General features: G+C 46.6%; 2 protein-coding genes across 2 annotated transcripts; one reads left to right on the top strand and one right to left on the bottom strand.

Annotated features, from left to right (window-relative positions):
• The first annotated feature begins 1,189 nt into the window (after nt 1-1,189).
• On the top strand, nt 1,190-5,615 carry LOC125513807 (phosphatidylglycerophosphate phosphatase PTPMT2). Its single transcript, XM_048679017.2, has 6 exons — nt 1,190-1,765; nt 2,275-2,397; nt 3,098-3,191; nt 3,869-3,951; nt 4,042-4,131; nt 4,969-5,615. Exons 1-6 carry the CDS (start codon nt 1,472-1,474, stop codon nt 5,386-5,388), a joined length of 1,104 nt encoding a protein of 367 aa, XP_048534974.2. The 5' UTR covers nt 1,190-1,471; the 3' UTR covers nt 5,389-5,615.
• A 2,732-nt stretch (nt 5,616-8,347) lies between these two features.
• LOC125513816 (transcription factor MYBS2) lies at nt 8,348-10,344 on the bottom strand. Its single transcript, XM_048679028.2, has 5 exons — nt 9,856-10,344; nt 9,223-9,452; nt 9,042-9,119; nt 8,894-8,947; nt 8,348-8,805 (listed from the first exon to the last, which is right to left on the bottom strand). The coding sequence occupies exons 1-5, from the start codon at nt 10,118-10,120 to the stop codon at nt 8,626-8,628; spliced, it is 807 nt and encodes a 268-aa protein (XP_048534985.1). The 5' UTR covers nt 10,121-10,344; the 3' UTR covers nt 8,348-8,625.
• Nucleotides 10,345-10,716: the final 372 nt, after the last annotated feature.

Raw genomic sequence — 10,716 nt, 5'->3', positions numbered from 1 at the left:
CAAAGCATAGAACAGACCGCTTTAGGCCCTTCCCAATGCTCCACTGTGTATAGGTACTAAGGGTGCCACATAGGCAAAAAAGTGATGTGACAAGGCAACTAAAAAGGAGAGAGAGCATTATGGTGACCTTAGAAGGAAACGGTGCTAAGCACGTGAACCTATGCAAAATGACTATCAACCAATGAATGATAAAGTTTAATTGTTAAACAATTCAATGAGGAAGGTTTAACTACAAAAGCTAAGGGCATCTCCAACAGCTGTAAGATAGATGTTGGTAAATTTGCCACCTACGACAAAGTGATGATGTGGCGTGTAATAAATATGGAGAGAAAGCAAAGTTGTGTGTAGAATAACCAACAACCTTTGCACAAGCTCCAAGGTGAAATAGAGAGCAATCACATTTATTTCCTCATCATCTATTGGATGTCTTAGATACAACCTATTGAAGTAGTTGCATGATAGCTTGTTGGTTGATGACATGGACATTTTACCAATAATACTAACATACAATCCATTGAAGATGCCCTAAGCACCAATGCATTGGGCAGACTAGTTGCTAAGATTTTAAATGCGCTTAGCATCTCACGTAGGGCCAGTTCTTTTCGACGATTCTCCCAGAATCGTCCCCCTCCCCAGCTTCTTCTAAAATCGTCACTCCATATTTTTTTTACAATCCTATCTAGTTAAGATCTAATTAGTTAGGATTGTAAAAAACATATGAAGTGATGATTTTGGAAGAAGTTAGGGAAAAAGGCGGTAGAATCGCCTAAAAAAACTGGCCCATAAGCACCAATGCATTGGAAATAGCCTTACCAAATTATCGGCTCAACGGTTCAAACCCCCAGGCCTCAGCCAAGGCCTCTCCTGATCCGATCCCCTCCAAACCGAACGAGCACCGCTCGACCTGTCCACGTGGCGCCCAGTCGCCCCGGGACCCGAGCCAACTCGACATATCGCCAGCCGCCACGTAGTCTCCTCGATACTCACGCTCGTCACGTTCTCCGACCCAATCCAGCCCCCTACGCCGTCGCCACCTCCGTTAATCCCGCCAAACCGATACGCGCACCCGGCCACGTCCACGCAACCCCCACGCGGACCCGCACGTCAGCGCGCGAAGGAGGTAAGTCTGGGCCCGCACGTCGGCGAGTGAGCCCTGCGCCGCGGGCGATAAGAGGGGCGTGCGGGTTGCCCGCCCGGGACTGGGCAGTTTGGAGTTTCCGGGAGGTGGGGAGGGGAGAGGAGAGGAGAGGAGGCGTGAGCGCTAGGAAAAGGGGGAGAGAGGGTTGGATTTCTTCTTCAGGTTGCGGGATCGCGACCCCAATTCGATTCCACCGCCTCGCGCCCGATCGATCCGCGCTGGGTTGCTCACTTTCCCCCTCGATAGGTTCCTCCTGTTGGGGAATTTTTTGTTGTTGAGTCGATTTTGTCCGAGGGTTTCCCTTCGGATCGGAGCGGATCGAGTTCGGAGGAGATGCGAATCGAGGAGCTCCCCGGCGATTCGGGTGGCGGGGGTGGAGGCGGAGGGGCGGGGGAGCTGCAGCTGCGTCGGGAGGACGGCGGGGCCGATGGTTGTGAGCTGAAGCTGCGTGGCGAGGATGGCGTTGTCGCCGCGGCGGGGGAGGAGGAGAAGGGAGAGGGTGCGGGTAGGGTGAAGCGCGCGGCGGTGGGCGTCGGCGCACGGATGCTGTTCTACCCGACGCTGGTGTACAACGTCGTGAGGAACCAATGCGAGTCTCACTTCCACTGGTGGGATCAGGTCGACGAGGTTGGGAAATTTCCATCTCTTTTGATCTCTGTTGTTTTGATAGGATGCCCCCTTTTGCGTTCATCTTGTGTCGGCTAGGTAATTTCCTGTCTACAATGTAGCTTCTAGTGTCTGCTATCCTCGCCGTTTGTTCTGTTCAGGGTATAGGTCTCTCATGTGCAAAGTGTCGGTTAAGCTGTTCGTTTAGCTATTGATACGTGGTGCTTATGTTTTGATTATGATCGAGAACCGTGGTTGTATCCCTGGTCCACTGGGGATCAATCCCTACGTTTCATGTCTTGTATATCTCGCTGGCGGTGCAAATTGTGACCTAGTCAATCTTGAAGCTCGCCTCTTAAGGCGACGTCTGCTCTGTACTTGGTGTTTCTAAAAATACGTCTGATTGTTATTGTAATTTTGGTGGCCATGATTTATTGTAATTTTTGCTACTTTTGCTGCGGAGTTGTTTTAAGTTGGTTTGGAATCATAGATTGTTCTGTTCTGACTGTTCACATTTTTGGTTGGATCAGCATGTGCTGCTGGGTGCTGTTCCATTCCCGAGCGATGTTTTGAGGCTGCAGAAGCTTGGAGTTTGTGGTGTGGTCACACTAAACGAATCATATGAGAGGCTTGTTTCCAAGTCACTGTACGAGGTAATTACATTGCCAACATCTAGTATTTGACTGTTCAAGTTCTTAAGTGTATGATAGGTATTGTCAATTTCAGCCTTATTTGTGATTCTTGTATGGACAACAACAGTGTATTTAGCTGTTTGGTGCTCCGGTGATAAGGTCTGGTTGTAAAAGCGAATTGTTTACAGTGGTGAAACCATGCATCCACTGTTGATTGTTTAGTCTTAACAAGATCAGTCAGTATCTAAGACTTCAATGTGGTGATTGCCCTACAGTTAACACGTGCATCTTGGTGTCCACCTATCAGATCCAGTTTTTAAGCTATCCTTCACACATGTATTGTGCTGTGCCTGTTCTTGTGGTGCATTGAGGGATGCCGCTCTTATGGTAGAAGTGCTGCCTTTGCTATACACGGATAGCGGGGTGCCGCTATTATGGTAGCAAGAGTTAGTGCAACAAAGCTGCTAAATTAGCATTGAAGACCTGATATGATCTCGATGGATGGTTTTTGTACATCGTGAACATAGTTCTGTGTTAGTTCACACAAATGCATGTTAACTTTCAAGTATAAGAAAGATAAGATTTTGCTTATTTCTGTTTCTTGTTGGGTTATACAATGTTCAATAAGATAGCAGTGGTCTTCTTCACAATCATTACCTTTCTTATTGTATTTGTATGAAGCCGCCAATACCATGTGAGTTAATGATCTTCTTCATTTTAGGCTCATGGGATTGAAAACCTGGTGCTACCAACTAGAGATTACCTTTATGCGCCATCATTTGACAACCTTTGCAAGGCTGCTGACTTCATCCACAGTAAGCACGCACTCAAGATATGTCCTTTATGTTTGAAGTTTCCAGTGTATTATTCAATTGAGATTGTCCTTGTGTGAGCCTATTTTATAGTTTCTGATGTGGCACCTTATGCTTGGTTTTGCTTTGTTTTTTGAAGTAAACTATAGGTTGTTTGTATTAGATTTATACACCTTGTTCTTTTTCAATTTGTTATGTTCCAGTTGTAGAATAGTCGGTACATGGATTTGCGTACTCCAGAAGATCCTACTAGATACGAGAATTGTTGGTACGTGGATTTGCGTACCCCAGAAGATCCTACTAGATACAAGACCTGTTATAGGCCTGGGTTTTGGGCTTGGAAATTCCTGCCCTTAAATGTCCAGACCAGATATGAAGTCCAGAAAAGCTCAGAATTTGATTATTTTCAGTAAAAGTCATCCTGGGTTGCCCACCTGTTTGGTGGTACTTAAGCCTGTTGTGGTACTCCATTCTTGCTGTAACAATTCAGTGGTTTCTGTTGTGGTGTCCTATCTCATCCTCCTGTTTTTTTCTTGATTTCTTGATTTTAATTGAGTTTTTTGAGAACATAAATGTCACTTGCTCCATTTCATAATATCTTTTCTGTTTGATGTTATCTTCATCTTCATGATGGTTACTTGGTGCATGGATTTATTCACACTTATTTTTATTTTTTGAAGGAAATGCTTCATGTGGTAAGCTGACTTATGTTCACTGCAAAGCTGGACGGGGACGTAGCACCACCGTTGTTCTTTGCTACTTGGTATACCAGACTAGTGAGCATACTAAATGTTGACTGGCTCATAATCTGAATAAGTTTAAGGTGATGACTCTTTTATCACTTTTCTTGTAGGTGCAATACAAACAAATGACACCTGCTGGAGCTTTTGAACATGTTCGGTCATGCAGGCCAAGGGTGTTATTGGCTTCCGCACAATGGAAAGTATGTTGCCGCAAAACTCTTTTATGGTCTCAAAGCACACAATAGAAGTATTTTAATGGATTCATAAGCATTATAGCTGGACCAATGGAAGTTTACCTTAAATGCAATATGGATCAGCGGGCACAGGATACTTCCGTATGTTCCATTCTTTGCCGTACATCATTAATTTTCAAATGGAAATGAAAGGGAGGGGGACACCACTATGTGTAGGATATCGTAACTGGTAGCATATTGGTCGGTTACTGAGTAGGGATTAATCAGCTTACCAGCCTATTAACTGAATTTATCAGTAACCCATTTATCGGTATGTTAACTAGGGCCATATCTGAATGGGCTGACCTATTGCGTGGGCGGCTGTGAGAGAAGGGATGGAACAAACTAAATGTGGGCCACAATAACCCAGGCAATTATTTGGCTCAGCAAATAATTCGGCCTGACACTTGTCAGACCGATAAATCGTCCACCCAGTTAATTCGGTGGGTATGTGGTTTTCGTATCAGCAGGTGACCGAGGCAGGATTAACTGTCCGATGTGCCGATTAAAATGGCCTATAATTTAAACATTGGTGTGTAGTATACATATGTGAAGTACATTTTTACAAGGGAAAATGCACAGGCCCAGCATGAGATATCAAATAAACAAATCCGACCAAAATCCTCATACGAATCTGTTTTCCGGGTAATTTCACGTCATGTTTTCTACCCTTGTATGGTGTATTGATGTACTAAGGTAAATAAGTTACCGATGGATTAAGTTAAAGATTGCATTGTGTGTGCTTTTCTGGCGAGTTCTTACAGTAAACTGCGTTTAATGTGGTTGTATCTCATGTTCTTGCAGGCTGTCCAGGAATTCTACCAGCTTAGAGTGAAGAAAATTCAGGGCTCCAGTTGCATCGACAGCCCAATCGTTAAAAAGGTTCCATGTCCATCTCCGGTGTTGCTTGCTACTCGGAACCTCATCACTTTTGATGAGAAGACGTTCGTGATGGTCTCAGAATCAGACCTTGAAGGGTATAATGCGGATGCCTTGGCAGTTAATGTGGGAAGTGGTTTGTGGGAAATAAGCTTAGTATACCGTGTTCAGTTTGCCAGCCAGGCAGCATTTGCAGGGTTTTCATACCTGTGGTTGCAGTGCCGCGCCCACAAGGACACAGAGGCACTTACTGAGAGCATCGGTAGTGAGAGCTGCTCGCTGGAGGCGGAGCAGCCTGCGAATGGTCACCACTGTCTACTTCAAGGTGTCGTGGTTAATCCGTGAATCGCGGAGTTCCTCGGTGTCTTTTTGTCTTGCACCCGTACATATGAAGAGGGCATGCAATGTGAAGCCCCGACTCCAGTCTGCAGCAACCAAGGGGTTCAGTTGCTCGGGTCTGTATATATGTGCTGTAATAAGTTGACTGCTACATGTACAAAGGTAAATGGATATCGTCTCAAATTGCTAACCTTACTTGCTGAATATGTATATATGTACTATTTTCTTGCCCACTCTCTGTTAGCAATATTTCTTGAGAGTATTTTCCCTGCTTGCTACTTCTGCCCTGCACTTCAAGCAGTAAAGGGGGCAATATTTGGTAAGCCCGGTTGCATTTCCTTGCCAACTTAGGCCCTGTTTGATAGCAAAGTATTTTCTAAGTATTTTGAGAATACTACAGTTTTTGAGATTACCATGGTTTTATTTACAATGAGCTGTTTGGTTGCCCCTAACAACTGTGCTTTTAATATTGTAGTATTGGGCAAACTGCAGTTTTTTCTCTGCATAAAAAAAAGAACCCCAAACCTCTTTTTTAAAAACAGAGCTGCTGAGTGCTTAAACACAACGGCTAAACATCAAAATTTACAACGTTATGCGGCAACAACCAAACAGGTTCTATGTATTGTGAATACTGCAAAATACTCTGTTTTGATAAAACTATGGTATCTGACACCTATAAACAAAATTACTGTAGTTTTTGATACTTTGGTTTATATAATACTTTGCTATCAAACAGTCTTAGCCACTAATCTGGTTAATATCCAGTCTGAAGTTTTTGGGCTTGCGTGCATTGTGTGTGTTTTGCTAAGGCATTGAAGGAGTGAGTTGCTCCAGAAGCAATAGATTGGCGGTGTTTTGGGGCATCTGTTTTTGTGTTGTTCCTAGATGCCCAAAAACAGCGGTGCCGTAAAAAAACCCTGTCATTAGGGCATTTTGAACCAGCTCCAGCAGATGCCCTGTATCTATTTGGTGCCCAAAAGAATTTGTAGTTGCCCTAAATTTTTGCTACAAGTGTTGCATATCTGCAGCATTGGAAGTTGTTGCTGCAAAAATGAAAAGGCAGCTGCGTGCAGCCAACCGCCCAGCTGAAACTTCCCACCTCTGAATCGTCTCCCACCTGCACGTCTGCCCTAAATGGTTGCGACCGCCGGCCACCGAGGTGGGGGACCTCCCTTTGATCGACGCGACCATTGTTGTGTTGTGGCTCCATTCGCCGTGGCAACCGATCCTTATGAAAGCAACCGATCCTTATGAAAGCAACCGAGCTGAATTTTTAGGGCATTTGGAAAAGCAATCACTTTTGTGGTGCAAGCAAATTCTCTCTCGTACCCTAAACCAATTTTAGGGCATCAACTTTTACATCATCTGCTCTTACTAATAAGGCAAGAAGAATATCTTGTCGAAGATGCTCTAATGTTCCAAAAGTTTGATTCCAATGGTTGATATATTCTTTTTCATGCCAATTGTCCGCTCGAGTTCAATCATGCATACTCCCCAACTTACGTTCGAAAGAAGACTAGCTAAAGTTTTAGCTAGCTAGATAGTATTAGAGCAGTAGAGTTGGAAGAGAGAAAAGAGGAGAAAGAAAAATGTGGGTCATGTATCGATGAAGAAGCACTTATTTACATCTAACTATTATATTTGCCGGCTATAAGTTTGGCTATAGATGACATGACAACATCATATAGTGAACTCGTTGTACTATTAACCATGCTCTTACTTACATTCCGAAAAGATTGTCTTACATAGAGATGTTTTAGTGTCTAAGACATCTGAAACAAAGCGGGGCCAGAACATGTTGCGGATGGCATACCCCGGGTTGACTTGAGATCCTAAGATACAAATGATGTGTTCCTTCCTCCCCATTCATCCAAAGAAAAAGTTGTTTTTCTCCAAAGGAACGACGCTGCGCTAGGCCGCCAGGGGAGAAAGAGACTCCACACTATCTTTTCTCTCGCTGTTGAAAGAAACAACACTCGACATTATCGTTTTCTACTCGTCAAAAGATGATATCACCCCAATCCCGAGAAAGTGGTGCTATCTCATGATCCTTGCCGCCATTTGTTTACCCATCCTCCTCTCCTTTTGCCGTGCGCTTGTCGTCGACCTCCCACCGGCAACCGCTGGTGGGGCGCGACCGCGAAAAGGCCAGGCAACAGCAGCAGCAGCGCTCGCTCAGTTGGGAGCCACGAGTGCGTGCGTGCGTGCGTGCATCTTGGCAAAGGAAAGGAGGTCAATAATTCGGGCCACTCGTCACCCTATCGAGATATCCATACATCCTATCCGCGACTCCATCACACCCATCCTTCTATCCTTTCCCCCGACGCCGCTGTAGATGTGGACTATGACTCTATGAGCATGCACATGATGTGATATCACATGTGCCAAACCGGTTTGCGTGCGAGTGCCGTAATAAAATCTTGTCCATTCCTGTGAGGATCGGGCTGTTCCGTGCGGAATTCGCCCGTCGCCGAATGGGGATTAGATAAGCATCTCAGTTTTCTTTAGCTGTCAACCGGGTGGAAAGGATTTCGTTTAGAATGGACGGACGAGATTTTGCGATCGTGATTATCGCGAGGTATGCACAGCTCGTGCAGCCAACATGATCCGACAGCAAAAAAATCTGAGTTCGGCACGGTTTCGCTGGTTGCTTCTGTCCACCTCCCTCTGCTAGCATCACAACTGCCAGGAGACAGGAGGATATCGCATGCTCGTAGCACGCCCGATTGATGTTGCCGTGCCATGGACTGACGACGAGGAGCAAAATGCAGGCAGAGCCCAATTATTGAAGCCATTGGAAGCTCAGAGCCACACAGGCAGAGAAAGAAGGCGTCCTCTCCTGTCATGGCTGCCTCCTCAGACGGCAACAAGAAACCAACCCCACTTGCGTGGTTCAATTCATGAGCGCGATGCCCGCCATGGGGGCCCTTCCAACGCCAATTCCAATATCTCGGTGATGTCTCCATGCGGTGCAAGCACTGATAACATTAATTAAATTTGGTAACCATACATTACAAACAAACCTACTACACATATCCTCTCTGGTTTCCCTTCACCAACTTGTACCAAAGCAAGCAAATTCTTATGTATTTTACTCCATACACTAGCTGAAAAAGCTACTAGGACGATCGACGGGCAACAAGGTTAGCACGGCAACGAGAACAGGGGCGCCACATGAAGCTAAGCTGGTGGTGGTGCAGATCAAATCAATCCCTTCGGCCAGGCCTGGCAGCCGGGGGTCGATCACAGCACCTTGATGGCGTCGACCGCGCCGTAGCAGCGAGGAGGCGCGATGCTGAGCTCCAGGATGCTGCTGGCAGACGAAGACATTGCCAGCTCCAGCCCGGAGGCAGCCATGGCGGCCAGCGACGTCCCGGTGGGGAACTTTGATCTCTTCTTCACACGGTCAGTTAGCTCATCAGCCTGCCAGAAGAAAGGACCCGGTTGGTGTAAAGCTTTTGCTCACTGTTGTTACATCAGAACATGTTCTCAGATGTAAAGGTGGCTTTACCTGCATCTGCATGTTGTTGTTGCTGCCCCTGATGCCTCCAGGATAACTTGGTAGCTGAGGCGAGGTTCAAGATTCAGTCAGTGTTCAGACAAAACGGAAACTCGATCTAGCAGGAAACAAGATGAAACATGAATTCTGTGGAATTTACCGGCACGTCGCCGCGGTCTGTGTGGAGTATCTTCTCAGCAGGAGCAAGCTTGGTTCCAACGCTCTGAGGACTTGGCAGCTGAAACCAAATTGAAATTGAGTACACTGCATATATTAGCTGCTGCGCGATCCGATGGATGTTTGGAGTAGTGCTTGGCGTGAACTGGACTGGATCCGAGTACCTGATCGTCGTAGCTGTGGGCAGCGGGGATGCCGACGTCGAAGAGGCTGGCCCGGCGCTTCTTCTTGCCGGGGTTGGTCTGCCGGAGGAAGTACTTCTGGGCGTGGCTGGCCACCTGCGTGGCCGTCCTGGTGGTGACGAAGTTCTTGGAGATGCCTCTCCAGTCCCCCTTGCCCAGCTGCTTCAGACCCTCCAGGAACTTCCTGTGCTCCTCCTCGGTCCACGGAATCCCTGAACAGAATCTCAATCAACCACTTGCTGCATGATTCATCGTACTAGGACTACTACTAGGAAGCAACACGGAAGGACTAATCAAATTGTTATTCAGGAGGTGGGATCGTAAGATCCATCGACTGCTAGTAACACTACACTTTGATGATACATAAAGGTCAAGATAGCTTGAACTCAGTTTCTTGATTTCTTTGGTCCAGGACGAAATTTCCACTCACAAATCACTATTAGTTAATTAAGCGATCAGATGATTATTCCCCCAAAACACCTTAATAATTGCAGGAATCTGTAAACCGCATGAACGAATGGAACAGTAGAGCTCTCTACGGGTTGGACTACAAGACAGGAGGGTAGAAGAAATCAAGAAACCGTGCGTGATCCAGATGGAGGTCAATCGCGTTACCTTTCTTGCGCTCCTGGGCCTTGCGGCGGCGGCGCTTGAGCTGCGGCGTGGACGCCAGCTCGCCGTCGTCGGAGGCGTAGCCCTTGTCGTGGCTGGCCTCGCCGGGCAGGAGAAGCGGCGGGCTGTTGGAGGCGCAGGCGAGGTTGGGCATGCTGGTGCTCTTCTTGAGCTCCATGGGCTCCGCGTCATCCTCCTCCTCCGCGCCGCGGACCTCGACGCCGAACAGCCGGAAGAGCACCGCCTTCCTCGCGCCCTCCTCCTCCATTCCCTCGCCCGATGGTCGATGGAGCCGGGGGTTGCGGGGTCGCTGTCGCTGATGGAAGAGAGGTCGGATCAGGCGGAGGATGGTGGCGGTATCTTGTTGGAAGTGGATTGGACGTTGGATGATTTGGAGGCTACCGCACGAGGGGAAGGAGGGAGAGACTGACTCTTGGTGGGTGGGTGGCTTTGTCCTCACTGCCTACTTACCGGCACCTGCTACCGTCTCCCCTCCTTCTCCATTTATAAGATAGGCGCGTCCTTGTTTTTGTTTTTTCCTTGCTGTATGTGCATTTGTTTTTCTCCACGACTTGCTTTCTGGAGTAGGCTTTTAATTCCAAAATTTTCCATACTTTTAGCACAGGCATAAATGCTTTGCTCCTTAATCTTCTGCCTCGTTTCAATATTTTTTTATATTACTCCGTCCATTCATAAATATAAATCTTTTTAGAGATTTCAATGCGGACTATGTATGGAGCAAAATGAGTGAATCTACACTCTAAAATATGTCTACATACATCCGTACGTATGTGGTCCCTGTTGAAATCTCTAAAACAACTTATAATTAGGAACGAAGGGAGTATTACTTTATGCTATACATGG

The sequence above is a fragment of the Triticum urartu genome, chromosome 1A (assembly GCF_056163025.1).
Source record: "Triticum urartu cultivar PI428250 chromosome 1A, HENAU_Tu73, whole genome shotgun sequence".
NCBI classification, from domain to species: domain Eukaryota; kingdom Viridiplantae; phylum Streptophyta; class Magnoliopsida; order Poales; family Poaceae; genus Triticum; species Triticum urartu.
This window is presented reverse-complemented; position numbering and strand designations above follow the sequence as displayed.

Bases quoted from the DNA above. Each gene is read 5' to 3' on its own strand.
- LOC125513807 (XM_048679017.2), top strand. From the start codon at position 1,472: ATGCGAATCGAGGAGCTCCCCGGCGATTCGGGTGGCGGGGGTGGAGGC. The intron at 3,192-3,868 runs GTAAGCACGCAC...TATTTTTTGAAG, and splicing joins GGCTGCTGACTTCATCCACA to GAAATGCTTCATGTGGTAAG. The intron at 3,952-4,041 runs GTATACCAGACT...CTTTTCTTGTAG, and splicing joins CCGTTGTTCTTTGCTACTTG to GTGCAATACAAACAAATGAC.
- LOC125513816 (XM_048679028.2), bottom strand. From the start codon at position 10,120: ATGGAGGAGGAGGGCGCGAGGAAGGCGGTGCTCTTCCGGCTGTTCGGC. The intron at 9,453-9,855 runs GTAACGCGATTG...GATTCTGTTCAG, and splicing joins GGCCCAGGAGCGCAAGAAAG to GGATTCCGTGGACCGAGGAG. The intron at 8,948-9,041 runs GTAAATTCCACA...ACCTCGCCTCAG, and splicing joins CAGACCGCGGCGACGTGCCG to CTACCAAGTTATCCTGGAGG.